At 39.8% G+C, this 16,013-nt stretch overlaps 1 protein-coding gene across 2 annotated transcripts in view; it reads left to right on the top strand.

The window, feature by feature from the left end:
* LOC111334839 (E3 ubiquitin-protein ligase rnf213-alpha) overlaps window positions 1-16,013 on the top strand; it is a 63,763-nt gene that overhangs the window by 35,686 nt on the left and 12,064 nt on the right. For both annotated transcript variants that reach the window (XM_088755834.1, XM_088755833.1), the window contains exons 41-64: window positions 185-351; window positions 647-869; window positions 1,396-1,751; window positions 2,168-2,326; window positions 2,449-2,596; window positions 2,876-2,964; window positions 3,090-3,225; window positions 4,186-4,293; window positions 4,431-4,516; window positions 5,105-5,290; window positions 5,563-5,701; window positions 8,124-8,339; window positions 8,586-8,722; window positions 9,129-9,643; window positions 10,548-11,015; window positions 11,361-11,524; window positions 12,056-12,262; window positions 12,713-12,927; window positions 13,737-13,845; window positions 13,919-14,010; window positions 14,261-14,509; window positions 14,682-14,802; window positions 14,970-15,395; window positions 15,875-15,994. In XM_088755834.1, the coding sequence (XP_088611960.1) occupies window positions 185-351; window positions 647-869; window positions 1,396-1,751; window positions 2,168-2,326; window positions 2,449-2,596; window positions 2,876-2,964; window positions 3,090-3,225; window positions 4,186-4,293; window positions 4,431-4,516; window positions 5,105-5,290; window positions 5,563-5,701; window positions 8,124-8,339; window positions 8,586-8,722; window positions 9,129-9,643; window positions 10,548-11,015; window positions 11,361-11,524; window positions 12,056-12,262; window positions 12,713-12,927; window positions 13,737-13,845; window positions 13,919-14,010; window positions 14,261-14,509; window positions 14,682-14,802; window positions 14,970-15,395; window positions 15,875-15,994 (4,836 nt within the window). The remainder of the gene's footprint in view (window positions 1-184; window positions 352-646; window positions 870-1,395; window positions 1,752-2,167; window positions 2,327-2,448; window positions 2,597-2,875; window positions 2,965-3,089; window positions 3,226-4,185; window positions 4,294-4,430; window positions 4,517-5,104; window positions 5,291-5,562; window positions 5,702-8,123; window positions 8,340-8,585; window positions 8,723-9,128; window positions 9,644-10,547; window positions 11,016-11,360; window positions 11,525-12,055; window positions 12,263-12,712; window positions 12,928-13,736; window positions 13,846-13,918; window positions 14,011-14,260; window positions 14,510-14,681; window positions 14,803-14,969; window positions 15,396-15,874; window positions 15,995-16,013) is intronic.

The raw sequence follows: 16,013 nt of genomic DNA, 5'->3' as shown, positions 1-16,013 counted from the left end.
CAGAGGTCAGTGGTTCGAGTCCCGTACAGGCCTGATTTTTTTCAGGTCTGATTTTCGCTATTGCATAAATAGCGCTATCTACTGCGAGGATCGCACATCATACGTATCTAATACCGCAGTTCAAAATATATGAACTTCATATATTCATTGCATCTCATGATACATTCATTTGGTTATTCCGCAGGATTCAATCACCCCTCTTACCCGTGCCCTGGTACTAGCCATTGGTGTCTGTTATCATGCCAAGCTTCAGGAGCGGCGTAAACAATATCGTATCGTCGTGGCACGCAGCTTTAAGGCGCCATGTTTGCTTCCAGGTGGTCACAAGCAGATCCTTCGAGAGATTTCAAGGTATGACAAAGTCAAGTGCAACACATGGTCTGCTTCATGCGTTAAAATTAATGAAGCGGCTTCTTGGACCTTCTACGTACCCGAATAAAAAGACATTTATGGTGACCAGTCCATTGATAATTCTAAAACATGTATTTTATTAAGACAAAACGTTTCGGTCCATATTTATGTGGTGTCAAGAAGAAGAGTTATGGAGTTTGGGTTTTTACTCACATCTTTACTCTCACTTGGGCTAGTTCTCTACAGATCCATGCAAGAAGTTTATCTCATGTGTACCCATTTTTGTCTCTGGCAGTTGTCAAAAAGCTGTGCTAAGCGAGTTGGAACTCGGCCCCAACATCGCACGCAACACAGCTTTGAGTGAAAATGTGTTTATGATGGTGGTGTGCATTGAGCTCAGGATCCCATTATTTGTGGTTGGAAAACCAGGCAGCTCAAAATCTTTGGCTAAGACAGTTGTTGCTGATAACATGCAAGGCGATGCTGCAAGATCTCCGCTATTCAAGACCTTCAAGCAGGTTATATGGCCTTTTAGATACACTGTTATTTCATTTTCCTCTTTCCCCAGGTGGAAGGCCATAAGGATTGACGCAATGGGAATTCGTACGAGATATGATGATCTCGCGGTAGTTAGTATTCTGGAGAGATCCAAGTTCGTGCCCCGCCGGGCTAGGTTATTATTGTTGTTATTATCATTGGGTTATTATTATTATCATAGACTTTGGGCGAGATAACAGTTTCTCGCTTCACCAAAGAATTCGAATGGTGACCAGCATATTTTCAGGGAAACTCGACGAATCGCGAGGGGATATTGGTCAACCATTCGCTATCTGAGCACAATCAGTTTTACGCGCTTCGGGTAGTTTACGTCTTCTCTACGTTTTTTAATTGGGAGGTTTACAGTAAAGGGGAATGTTAATTTCAGAGTCACACCAAGCAACCTTGAAACCCCTTTCTCCCCAAAAAGTGTTAAATGCTTAGCATGCTTATGTTTACTTCAAGGTCCGTTTTTGAAATACACTTCAATTATTTATTTCATTGTAGGTCCACATGGCATCATATCAGTGCAGTCCTCTTTCAACCCCTGAGGGTATCGTGGCGACTTTCAAGCAGTGTAGTAAGTTACAAGAAGGAAAAAATCCAGACAAGTTTGTTTCAGTTGTAGTCCTTGATGAGGTTGGTCTGGCTGAAGACTCTCCTCTCATGCCTCTTAAAACTTTACATCCTTTGCTCGAGGATGGTGTAACATCTGCTGATGACGTCATCGAGACTGACGAGAAACCGCAGCGCGTAGCTTTCATTGGAATCTCAAATTGGGCCCTGGATCCCGCCAAAATGAACCGTGGAATCATGTTGTCACGTGGGGTTCCAAGCGAGGGAGAACTCATAGACAGTGCTGTGTAAGAGAATTGTTTGGTATTCTTTCGCTATGACACTCATATTCACCCCGTGTGAAAATGTTATTCCGGCAGCACAAATACTTTTGTTGTACCTTGTGAGAACCGCCATAAATATGGTAAAGGAACTTTTGAAACAAATTTATCAAATCCCTTTTGATCTCAGTTAAAAATGACAGCCTTTAAAATCCTCTATCCACGATGAAATGGTGAAAACTCCGTTTTCTCGAAAATCGATTTCACTTAATAACTTATAGCATGATGTACACGAGAAAACTCCCAAAGTATTAAAAGAAAATTTACTCGAATGCTTTCAGAAGCTACTGCACTTTGATTTTAGTCAGTCCTCCGTCGTTCTGAAGCAGGTTTGGAAACAGACATCCCTTACTTTCCTTATACATTTGAGTATTGTTTTCCAGGGGAATTTGCTCCACGGATGAAGTGGTGAAAGCTCTTATCTTTCCTCTCATATCTCCACTGGCCGCTGGATATGCACAACTTTACAAGGAACAGAAAACTTTTTCAACGTTAAAGAACTGTGGCAAAGAAGAATTTTTTGGTCTTCGTGACTTTTACAGGTTTGATATCTGAGAGCGTAACTTTTAAATCGACTCTTTCTAGCTCGCTTCTTCTCTAATGATGAATGTACTTGGCAGTTATGTGCTCGAAGTGATTTCCCTCTTTTGTCTCTTTACGAAAGTCTCATTAAGATGGTGTATGCGATCGCTGCAAAATCTCGACAGAGACCTCGGTGGCATGAACTAGAACACGCTATCAAGAGGAACTTTGGTGGTCTGATTGAAGGAGACCCTGTAGAGATATTTAAACGCTACTATACCGGAAAGGATGTAAGTAGACAAGTAAACAAATAAGTTAATTCGAGTGTCGAAGTTGTTTGTACCTTGCGTCGATTGTACTTCGTTATGATAAACCAAGTCATAAAGCACTCTAAATTCCCACCTCAAATCGTGATTGCAAGTCTGATATAGAGTATTGTTCACATTAAATTTTACGGGGTTTTTCATTTTTACCGGGTTGATTCATGTAGTTTAGCTCGGAAATTTTGGCAACACTGGGGTAGGATTTTATCACTTGCTTAACCTGATTTTTCTTCCTTGTCAATGAAGGATGATTACGTAGCCGAAACCTCCACGACAATAAGGTTGATCGAGGCGAGTCTTGGAAGGGAAGACGTTGCAGATAGAGCCAATTTCAGGTACATGTGCGGTTGATTCCAACCCATTTTTCATTACTTAGTTTGTTGGTTCGTTGAGTCGTACATAACTAGCTGACAAAAAATACTGAAGTGATAACTTTTCATGTTGAATAAATTTCTAACAGTGAAAACCGTTACCTTCTGATTCTGACTGAAAATTACGCCGCCCTGCCTATCATGCAGCAGCATCTTTTGAGGACGGCGGATGATGCAGTTGTCATCTTTGGGAGCAGTTTTCCAAATGACCAGGAATACACTCAGGTAAAAAGAATGGACGGACAGACTCTATATTTACATCTTACGAGAATGGTATTATTCTCTATCAATTCCATTGCTGCTAAAGGGGTTCTTTTAATTACAGTTTGGGTCAGTGTCCGACATTTCAGGATAATACTTACTTATCTTAAAGTCCCTATTCACCCCCAGAGGTTTATATATATTTGCATTCTTAGGATTAATCTCAAAACATTTTTTTTTTTGATTGATTAAATATTCCCCGAGATATGCCGCCTCAAAGTTCGTCTTTTGGCCATGCTCTTTTAATTTGGCCGGGCGAAGTTAATACTTGTAACTAAAGGTCCCTCATGACGTCACAGCCAGAACGTCTTTCGATCGATGTGCCTACATTCACTTGACGACGCGAAGCTTTTTTTTTTCCTTTTTTTCTTGACTAGACGAATCTGGTGCATTTGAGCAACCAGCGACCACGCAACACGGCATTTTCACATCATTCTACAGCAATAGACACATGTTCAAGAAGTCTTACTGTGACGTCAGTGAATGTTGGAGAGGTAGTAGGTCCGAGACTCGGCCCAGTAATTCTCTCCCGGCCAAGTCAAAAGGGCGTGGCCAAAAGAGTAACTTTGAGGCGGCATATCTCGGGAAATATTTAATCAATCGCAAAAATTGTTTTTGGAGATTAATTCTGATAACGCAAAGAATCGAAATATATATAAACCTCTGGGGGCGAAGAGGGACTTAAAAGATGGCATGGCATGACATATTGTACTCAGGACTTACTATCAAATGTGCTTTAGAGATTGTGGGAGAAATAAACGATGATGACATGAAAACGTAAATTTTTGGATATAGGAACAAATTTTGTTACGACGGAATTATGTTACACGTGCAATTTGAAAGATTATTGTTTCTGGTGTTCAGTACTGGAATCCTAGAGTAAATGGTTCAACTGTAAAACGTACGTATCAACTTGTTATCCAGATTTGTCGCAACATCAATCGCATCAAGGTTTGTATGGAGACCGGAAGAACAGTGATCTTATTGAACCTTGAAAGTCTCTACGAGAGTCTTTACGACGCCCTAAATCAGGTACGAGATGTCCGTTGCAAAGATTGTACATTTTGTTATTGTTATTGTGCATGTTAAATCGAGTTTTCAATGATATTGTGCAGGTAGAAAAGGGTTGGAGATGTTGAGTCTCATTTCTTGGTATGCTGTATTTCTAGTATTATGTGTACTTCGGAGGACAAAAGTATGTGGATCTTGGGCTTGGTACTCACCGCGTCAAATGTCGTGTTGATGATGGCTTCAAGTAAGAATTTCGGTCCTTGCCTGGTACTTAGTCTTGATTTTTTCGATACTTTGTATTGTTAGTAAGTCCAAAATGTTATTTTTTGGTTAATTGTAAGCCAATTCCTCAAAGAGAACAGAAGAAGTTTAGCTTTCCCTCTAAAGTTCTCCCAATGTTGCCTCGTAGCTCATTGGATAGTAACGTCTCGCTAGTGTCTGGGAAGCACGAGTTCGAATCCCGTCGAATCTTTGTTAATTTGATTTACTTGTTATCCGCCGTGGGTCGAAAAGATGATTTACTTCATTCACACTGTAATATTGAGGTTATTAGGTCGTACTTCTGTTTTGTGACGAATTCTTCCTGAACTTCGATATTTATCGACTCAGAGCTGCCAGACAAAAAGCACAAGAAATGCAAATGTGCTCTTTAAAATGCAGTTTTCCTCGCAGCCTTTGTTTGGATTGCGTTTGAAAGACAATTTCGGGCCTTTGTCGTTTTCATACTACTTCGTTCCTTCGTGTTCCTTCGCAAACGTTGTGCCAGTGAGTCATATAGCCTTCACCTTTTCTTTTCATTACTTTGAATTTAAAGTCACCCTTCCTTGCTCAGATTGATAGTGATTGCTGAAAAGGACGTGGTGTACAACAACTTTCCCATTCCGTTGATCAACCGTCTGGAGAAACACTTTCTTGTCACCTTAACAAGTTTGACTCTTGACCAGAAGGACTTGGTACAGAAAATGAGGACCTGGGCTGGTGAATTTGCTGAGGTTTCGGATGAAGGTAGACGTGGCAGGTGAGATGTTACAAAGAAAGGGTTTCAAAGCTTTTGTTTTGAGGAAACTCAATTTTATCGCTTTGTGCTGTGTTCGGAATAGTGCAAGATTTTGGGTGTGCTTGATAATAATAGAAACTGGTGGGTTTTTCTCAGAGCCAGAATTTCGTCCCAGAAGCACAGTTTAAGATATACACAAGATAACGAATATGCAAAATATATTCATAATGTTAACATTTTATAGATTGGGAGATATTTTCTTTTCATATTTCTTATTTGGTGTTTTATAACAGGGACTTCTCTATCGGAGACGCTTTTGTTGGATTTCACGAGGATACAATTCCCTCTATTGTCATGCAAGTCTGTAATGAAATCGAAAGAGAAGACCACTCGTCGGAAATAGATGACACAGAGGATACATGGGAAATGAAGGTGAGCGACACAGAAATGTTATTTTAAAATAATACATCTTGATGGCTTGCGCATATTTTGATGAATAGGAAATTTTGTGAGTTGCATGAATTTTTACACTGTTGGGAACAGTTCGCCACTGCAGCGCGCAAATTCTGTCCGAGTATGTTAAGCAATCGATTTGAGGATTAATGAGAGGATATTATTTGGGTAAACAAAAATTCTCAGAACTGCACTTATAAGAGAATAAGTAAGCAGGCTCCAGGTAGCATAGACTCATGCGCAGAAGGCTGCAACTTGTACAAAATAGGTTCGCAATATGTACATAGTCGGGAATGCAGTGCGAAAACTAGAACCATCCTTCAACTTGAAATAATACAGGAGAAAAGTTATTCCGAAAAAGTGCATCATAGTTCTACAATGTAGGTAAGGAAGATGCGGGAGAGAAGATAAGAGTTGTAAACGTTTGGTGTAGTCTTCATTACGAGGATATCTTTTGGTAAATATTTGACAATTCACAGAAAAATCTAAGAAAAGCGATATCCTACTTTGTTTCAAATTAATTGAATTTGTTTGACTAAAGAACAAAAAATATCATAAATCGAATCTACCTCGGAATCCTTTTTATCTAGAATGGCACTCTTAAGTTGTTGTTTACCTAGAACGACATTGGTAGACAAATATTCCTGACATCTGTCACCATGTACAACTTCTACGTGGCCAGTCCCTATGTCTAATCTTTTTTGACAAATTAGAAATAAAGATATATTTTCCCGAGTAATATTTCTGATGAAATACTCTCTCATTCTCAATAATGCTATCAACTGTTTGGGACGTCTGATAGTTACAAGGCTTTAAAGTGGAAAAGCAGATATAATGGAAAAGTACAGCACAACAATCTTTGCAAGAACAAAGAAAAATTTCATTTAAGTGTTCAGTAGTTCTAAAATCATGGTTTTGGACGTGTAATGTATTAATGACATATTTTTATTGTTGCTTTTCATTTCAATAATGTTAACACCTTTAATTTCATAAGTATTAGGTGTTTTTGCATAAATATTCTGAATATATTGTACCAAATCCATTAATGAATCTATTTCAATTAAGGTACGAGTTCCATATGGGTGTCCCACTATGGGTGTCCCTTATAAATCTCTGCTATGAGAATTATTGATGTAACATTGGAAAATTTAGGAGGTGCAACACTGTCTAACAAACCGCTATACCTTTCACTCTAAGTCAACTGGTAGTTTATGTCGCATAAGTTAACTATGACAGGCAAATCTGTCAACAACAAGAGCCTCTTCTTAGCTGATTGTGACAAGGCTGAATACATATTGTCCCCAGTGTTCATAATTTGTACTAACTCAGCCGAAGAGGTTATTGAATTTCTGAAGTTTAAAAAAAGCCAGTGCTGACAGATACATTGCCACACATTGTGTGCCTGTATCTGCATTACCAATACCTCAAAATTACCTTTACTGTTGGGTACAGCAATTCTTTTAGTTGGATCAACTATTCCTTGGAATTCCTTGACCTGGATTTCTTTCGATGTCAGTGAAAAGCATTATTTTGCAGTGATCAACTCTCTCATTCAGGCTCTTAAGACAGCATGTTTCTTGTTGACTTTGTTTCTTTCTACGATTTTTCTAACTTTTTGTTTGCAACGACTAAAAATAGCTCTTGGTTGTGAACAGGGTACGCAAACAGTTTTACTGGCAACAATATCGTAAACACCAGTGTGACCTTGGTTTGTCTCTGCGTCATTTGAGAGTCGAATCAAATCAGGAATGTAAAAGTGATACAAATTGGGATCTGTGCAAGCCACAGGCGATTCACCTGCGACATTTCATAGATGCGAACCAACCTTTTCAATACTGCCAAATATACCGCCTCTTAGTAAAACAAAAGTACGATCGAGCACCAGAATTTCCCCTTGAAGCGTTCTCGAAATTTCTTGACAATAAACATGATGCTAGTTATTAGAAATAATTAGAAATACTTATTAATAAAGGTTCAGTTTGCTTAGGGTAATCTCAGTTTTGCTCAAGGTAATTCTTAAGCCGAAGTCTGCCGAAGTGGACAGTTGGCACCGTGCTAAACACATTCATGCATAGATTTGCATAGAGAATGTGACACCAAAAATACGAAGAAACGGAGGGCATTTTACAACTATTGCGCTTAGTGCGCATGAGTAATAATTTGATCATTATGTAATGTGCTTATATTTTTTCCTATTGAATTATCAAATACTTATTGTGTTGTGGATTTAAGATTCTTATCGATCATCCCGAGATGTGTGCGAAAGATGGGACTCCTTTTGTATGCTTCGTCTGCAACACGAATTGGGCTTTTGATGACGAAGATTATTATGTGGAGTATAGTTTTACTTGCACTAGAACAGCAAAGTGACGTTGTAGGCGTCTTTTCTCTCACTCACTAGGTACTTCGAAGATCGCAGATGATGCTTTTGGAGATGGCTACACCTGATGCGATCGCTCGCCTTCCTCACACCGCTTTAGAAAGACGAGCCCCTCATATCTGGAATGTCTACTTTAAAGAACAACAACACTCAAGTCTGGCGGCGTTCATGTCGCACGTGCTCAATTTGGAGGATAGTCTTCTGGATGAAAAGCGTCAGGAGGGGCTCTTGATTCAAGTTAGTGATGGGGATGCGCTGTGCTAAGTTTATTGTCTATTGTATTGTTTGCTTCTCACTTGCGCAAGATTGTGATGCTGAATCTCGACATGTTGTCGTCTCATGCGGTTGGTAATATCAACAAATGACATGAACAGGGCAAATAACTAATTAGGGATGGCTCTTGCGAGAACAAGAATATTCATATTTGTTATAAGCTTGTTCGATTTTGTCATTAAATGGGCGGATTTTTCATCTTTGTTTTAGATTACCACTCATTCACGTTTGCTCTCTACCAACGATCTGGGAGACATATGCATTCAAACTGGTTTTTTACGGTCGACTGTGGATTTCATGACACTTCAACAGTTCCAGACAGAACAACAGTTTAGGGCCTTAGTTAGGTGAGAGCTTGATGTAAATCAGCGCACAGAGCATTGTAATTGCATTAAGGGTAGAACAGAATTTCATTATCATGTTAGAAACGAGCTAATTGAAGGCACAAACCATGAAATGAGGTAAGGTGAATTTCCTTTTCTGTCAAGTACGAGGAGTAGTTGTGGGAGAGAAAGACCTTTTGTGTGACATTTTCAAGTTTTGTTTACGAGCGTTACTTTTCAATTCAATTTATGCGGTAAATTTCTACTTTAGATCATAGGGCATCTCTAATATTTGAACGACAACTGGCATGTACTACTCACCGTCTCCTCAAACCCTGTCTGTGGCTAACACATTAAAAGCTGAAAGTGTATCTCACCCTGTACATCCCAAATAACTTTGTTACGATTTGTACCTTTTTTTTTCTCACAGAACGTTTTTTGAACATCTTGGAGGAGAATGTCCTGGTATTCTTCTTGTTCAGTGTGATTCAGGAGATGAAAACTTCAACCTGATTGCGAGCGCAAGGCACATTCTGCTGGAGGAACGAACAAACGCTTCGGAAATGCTCAATTTGTCTTCGCTGGAAGCTGTCCACATTGTGCTGATCGTACAGCTGCCAAGAATTGCCGGTGGGTGTCGTAACTTTGTCGGTTTCCAGGGTGGAAAATGGATGTCCGCTCACATTGATGAACTTCGTCCTCCTGGTAAGCACACTCCGTCCATTGAGCAACTCATCGATCGTCCTATCAGTGAGCTTTTTAGTGGAGACCTTAATGGGGAATATGACGTCACGCAAGTAGTGACGGTGGCGGTGAAGCTACTTCGCAATTGTGTACAGGCGGCCGCTTGTAGGATTGATAGCGAAACGGAATCAGCTGAACGGTCAACTCATAGGATTGAGCTGCTTTTGGATCTACTACCAGATGACCATGAAAGTCAGGAAGGTTAGTAAAGAGAAACAGTAAACAATAAACAATAAACAATATGAAAAAATAGGATTTGAGAAAAGTCCGCAAGTCTTTCAGTTTAGGGAATGTAACCTTTTCGGAAGATGCACTAAAAGCCTGAATGGTTTTAAACTTGCTTTTCTTCAAACTTGGAAGGCGAATGTAAAATCTCTACATTTAAGCTGAATATTGCAACTATCCGACCGTACCGTTGGTGTTATCCTCATTAGATCTTCAGGAATTTATGGAAAGGTATTGATGAACGTGCTCTTTTTCCTGTAACTGAAAATATTTACTATTTTCTACAATAAATGATAGCAAGAAGTGGAGACTTAAACAGATTGGCTAAAAACAGAAGCTACGGAAGATAATCAATTTTAGTATAGAAGCTACGAAAGACAAACTATTTTCATATAGAAGCTACAAAAGACAATACTTTATACGGCATCCCGAAGATGTGACCATCTTCGTCTCTGGTGTCGTCAGGGAAACTTCGAGGTTTGCAAGGGTGGGATGATCACGTTATTCATTGCTTAAAGCTAGGAACCTCTGAGTAAGGCCCATGACCTATTTCACAACTAAAGAAATATTCGATTTGAACGAGCATCAAATTTGCAACTTTTTCTCGTGCATTTGACCAATTCAATTTTGGGCACAGTGCTAAAAGTGCTAACACAATAAAATGCTAGTATGTATGTATGTATGTATGTACGTAAAATATTTTTAAGTGATATTCAAAATTGTAGTTTTGGGGGCAATAGCTGAAGAAAGGTAACAATGTGTGAAGGTGAAGAGAGTTAAGAAAACCAGGTTCAATTCAGTACCTGGTTGAATTCAACTCTTCAAATTCAGTATTTTGGTACTAACTATGTGTTCAATCCTAACTTCCATCTCTTTTAAGATCGAGAGTCGTTTGCAAGCGTGGTAGTACAAAGAATATACCACCTCTTAAAGGAAAGGGAGCTAACAGCGGCAAATCCACAAAGATGGCTCCAATCAGAAGCTCTGTCGGGAACAGGTGTGCAAGAGTGGGGCACCTTTAGAAAGGCTCTTTTGCAGCGTGTGTTTTCAGTTGTGGTTCCAATTTTGGCGGAGATCATTGCATTATCAGACAGAGACTGCAATTTGGATTTGGTGAAGAATGACAATACTTGGGTTTCGAAGCTGTGGCTAAGGATCCTGGCCGACCGTATCATCTCAGATCTGAGTTATAACGACATGATATCACCCGGTACTAATTCTGTTCGAGAGCGTGTCCAAGTTATTGGTTCTGGAGCCGGCGGTCATCGTTTTTCTTGCCGATTTCCATTTTCGTTCATAATCAAACAACGCGTGGAAAAATTGTTAAAGGACGCATCAAGCGTCACAGGTAACAGTGCACCTTTTTGCATTTACTTTATCTGTTTTTCAACCGTTTACGTTGTTCTTGTGTTACATACATCGAGCGATTTACACAAAGTAGACTCATTGTTTGGTGTTTGGTAGCCGCCAGCATAGGAGCGAATCGAGACTTTCATCCACTACCAGTCGTCTTTCCCTAAATTTTTATACCGGTCAAGAAAACTGAAAATGTGGACAAAAATAAAAGAAATTACTAAAATTGTCAATCCCTGGCTGCTCGATGCTCATGGCGTCAATCAGATAAGCTGGAGGACTTAATTTAGTTATTTTTACCAACAATTGTGTTATGTTTGTTTTGTTTCTTCGTTTACAGCTCATTCTAGCGCCACTCTGTTGGACTCTCTTCGTGAATGGATTGGTAACTCACAGCTGGGACCTCCGCTCGATGAATTGCGCCGTCTAAACTCCGCGGGACTGCAGTATCTGATGGATTTCGCTCACATGGCTTACAAGCCTTCTAGTAATATGGAACTCGAGGTCTCATTCTACCCCTTATTCATCTCAATATTAGCTGAAGTTATTTACATAATGTAACTATAAAACTACCCTTTACGATGTATTGAAGAATAGCTGTACTTTCTTTCGCAGCTTTTGTTTAAGCCCTTCACCCAACACCCATTCTTCCCTGGGAGAAATCGTATTATTCATTACAAAATTTACAAACACAAACGTTAGCGATCAAAAAATATGCAACTATATCGAACACAGAAAGATGTGTTTCGTCTAGTCACGAGTTTCCGTGAGGAATCGAACCTCACACCCGATTCCGCTGCTCTACCAATGCTCTACCACTGAGCCATAGGGACTCTATGGTGAGTAAGGTCCATTACAAAGTTCATATGTGACACATGTTTTGAGCATGGCAAAGAAATATTCAAATATGTTTTTCGTCTAATCACGAGCGTTGGACAAAGACATTGCCGATCTTAGCGGTATGCAAGACGCAGCGAGTCACAACATTCTTTCGCCTGGCTTCATTTAAGTATTCGGTTTTTTCTGTTCTTTCAGCTTGTTTGCGAAACCATTCTTTCGTCGGCGAGAGAACTCGGTACTCTGGAAGATGAGGATGGTGAAGAGTCGATTGATATTGCTCTTGTTCATGTGGCACACAGTAGAATTCAACACCGTTTGAAATGTTTTGAGACACTTGTTAAAGCGAATCCAGATGTGGTACAAAGACTACGAGAAGCTCTCATGGGAAATGAGCCAGAAGTGGTGAGTTTTAATACTTAACCGTGGCTGTTTTTGATATAGCAGTTTTAACTGTGTACATATTTTTATGAGTTCCTTAGTTAATCGAATATTTAGGCATTATATCAACAAAAGCTCCCGTAAGTGGTGATTATTACCATTCTCTCTACCCTTTTGGGCAAAATTTTTTAGTAGGTAGGTCCCATACTGATCAAAATGTGTAAATGGCCCTCGGACAGGCCAGATTGTTTAAAAACTGAAAATTATGAGTTGTTTGTAAATAATGTGGGAGTCATAGGCGCCAAATGAGCCAACCCCCCCCCTTCTTTTTTAGCTACAAAGTTTGCTCCTTCTGAGTTGTTTTGTTGCTTTGCTCTAATATTACTCATGTATAATCTAGGTTGCCGTGTTGGTTTGGCTGTCTGTAAATCATAGATAATTGTGCTTTTCTTTTCCTTTTGCATTTTTTTACAGCTTTTGGATGTTATAGCATTGCACATTTGTCTTGAGGCACTTGAGCCATCACGAGAAATGTTGCTTTCTCCGGAAACGCGACGAACTTGGTGTGACCAAGTTTTGTCTATAAGGCCAGCGGTGGACGACATGATAAGGAAAGAGAGATTCGGACCTGTCACGGAGAAATGCTCAAACTATGGAGAGAGATCAACAGTAATGCTTGGCTACTGCAGGTAACAAAACACCCAATTTTTCCTTTTCGAGTGTTTTCCTTTTTCATTGTGATACAAGCAGTAGCCGGCTAAAGGCTCTGAAGCAGTGTGGTGTCAATAATCCGCAGACCTTATTGGTAAGATTTTGTATAATCAGTTAGTTGTTCGCTCGCTCCGTCTTTTCGTGAGAGAATTTTGCAGGTGTAATCAGTTGGTCTTTCGACCAGCCATGTGCAGTTAGCAAGTGCTAGCACAACCTCCTAAGACGGTGCCCGTCGTTAATAGCGAACTTAATGATACCTTGTGAATGAATTATTTACAGGCCATCTTAACTCTGAATCTTATTCAAAGTCAACTTAAAAATTTGCTATTTTAGAATTTACCCATAGGTTGCGGATTTAAATGGCGAGAAATCATTCTAGGTAGAAGAGATGACGCGTGAAAGTGAATTTTGTAAGACTTTGGCCTTAGTGACCTTGTCTTTTTTAGTCGAATTTGATGGGGAAGAAATTTTTGTCGCGCATAAAAATGTCTTAAATTTTATTGTAGTAGTAACCTGTTATTAGGGGTTATCTTGAGGACCACTTTGGTAGAATATATTATGAATTGTATATGAGTAATTTAAGCTAATAGGCTATTTCCAAATCACCTTTGATCTGTTTTTCAAAACGAGGCCTGGATCTCAACTAATCTTTTGAAAATGAGTTTAATTTACATGTGAATGAAAACTTATCATCGCATGAAAGGATGAGCACTAGGACTCTCCTTGAAAAAGAGGCTGATTCGGAAATGAGCTATCATTATGGTTATTCCCTTCTTGTGTGCTTCAGGTCCATGTGGCAGCGAACAGGGGCTGTTCGACTTTTTGTGGAACACGTGACTTTGTTCGCCGAGAAAGATCAAGATGTCAACTGCGAGAACGTGATCCGGTTGTGGAAGGTAGGGTAGAGTTGGGAAATGCAAAAAAAAAAGTGATTAGCTAGAAATTGAAACAAACTGCTCTTTTTTGAAGGTTTTGGGAGACGAATCTGACTTTTCATCGTTGAGATCGCTACAGGCTACTGAAAAATTCTTGATTAACTACAGTGAAGACGTCAAGCAGAGGTAAACCAGCACATTATGCACAATGTAGTTGTTATATATTGTTACAAGGGCCTCAGTCTCTGCAAGTTTCAGAGGCTACATTATTGATCATATTCCCCCACAACTTATTTCGGGTAATGTCTGACACAAGTCGTCTTTGGACCCGCTTGTGGGCCATGGCGGAAGCTAAGGTGTTTTCGAACTTAATTTGAGGTTCAAGAAACGACTCTGCTTCTCTTCTGGAATTTGTTCATGTTTTTTACGTGTACAGGACAAGTGAAGAGACTGCATCTGAGTTACGCCGCCGATGTAACGCCTTTTTCATGGAGCTGGTGTCAATATTCTGTTTTGGTGACTCAGTGTCAAAGGACCTTGAACATGAAGCTATCTCTCTACTCATGCGTTATGTTATCGGTCATCAGTCAAGCCAGACAAAGGATTTCTCTCCATTCCCTGATTATTGTATCGACCCCACTCCTGTGGTGCGTTCATTTCTTCTCCAACAGCTGTTGCGCTCAAGGTAAAAATGATAAGAAGCAATCTCTCTTTCGATTCTAGCACTCAACCTTTCCTTTGCCTCCTGACATGTCTGTTTTTCTTGTATCGTATCTCTTTCTCCTATCTTCAGTTTATGTTAAGTTGTCCAATTCATGGGGAAGTACATTCTAAAACTGCTTATTTTATGCAAATAGTGCAAAGTTGACAAAGTTGGTGAAAGAGCATCTGAGAGTTTTCTTACAAGGGGCTCGGGACTTAAAACCAGAACCTTCGCACGTCAAAGAAGTCTGCTTCTTATGCGTCCAGTGCATGGAGGTGTGTAAACTTATCTAATACTCTACTGCAGCTGTGAAGTGAGTGTAGTTAAACTGCAATTACATTTTCTTTCCATACCCATATGTTACTTATTTCGCTCTTATCGTATGGGGTTTATTGAACCATCAAGTCATAGCTGTTCGTAATTCTCACTTCCTTTTCCTCAGGACATCCTTATCAGCCGTTATCAGGCCAAAGTAGCCGATTCGAAGTTGACAGTAAAACTCAAACATGCTAAAAAGACTTGTGAAGAGTCATTTACAGCTCTTAGCGCCAGTGACGAGGATTCTGCTGAAATGAGCGCGCTTTCTCTGGATGGGGTTGCCAAAGGACGTTACGTCTTATCACTGGTGGTAGAGTTACTTTACAAATTGTTCATTGAGGGAGATAGCAGCTACAAAGACTTTGACGCCAAGAGAGAAGTGATGTTATTATTAGAGTCTGCAAGGAAGCTTTGCATGGAAGTGTCAAGTACCACACCGCAGCTCTACCTGCTTAAACAGCTTGTCAGGAGGTATGGTTTGGACTGTGTTCGGACTCTGGGTGAATATGAGGAACTGGCGTGGATTCTACCACCGGAGGCCAGACAGCAGGTAGACAGTGAATGATTGTTGAATGGATTTCGTTGAAATGTTTGAGAACTGAATCTTTAAAGAAAAATGGTATGCATATTTCGTAAGCATGGTACAGGAAAGTAAAAATCTGAATGCCAGGTATTCAATTTTGGCAAGTTCTGGCCTCATAGTCAGGTGCTCTAAGTACTGTGCTGCATGGAACCTGTTAAATAGCCAGGCCAAGCACTATGTAAACTGAATTTCTCTTTACTCATGTGAGGGCATATCTACTAAAACCCCGCGAATATCGCTCAAAAAACCACACATGTTTCTAAAGCGGAACCTTCGAAGACTTTGAAGCGAAAATGAGAAAAGTTTTAAATTCAGGTGTTTTCTTCCTAATTCTTTATTGCTCATCATAGAACACTATCCTTAAATGTCTAAAGGCAACGATCTTTTTACATTCTTCTTAAGTAATACATTTTGCTTGCTATTGATCTTCGGCCTTCGATCTGTAGGAGGAGGATGTAATCCAAGACAGATTTATTGTTCATGGAGACCATTATCGTACCATCCGGGAGGGGCTGGCCAAAACTGTCATTACTGAGAACATCCAAGACATTGTTACTGCCATTACGGTTTGTTTTAACAGTGTAG

This window comes from Stylophora pistillata, chromosome 4 (assembly GCF_964205215.1).
Source record: "Stylophora pistillata chromosome 4, jaStyPist1.2, whole genome shotgun sequence".
In the NCBI taxonomy this organism is placed as follows: domain Eukaryota; kingdom Metazoa; phylum Cnidaria; class Anthozoa; order Scleractinia; family Pocilloporidae; genus Stylophora; species Stylophora pistillata.
The sequence above is the reverse complement of the archived record's forward strand: the minus strand, read 5'-3'. Positions and strand labels throughout refer to the sequence as shown.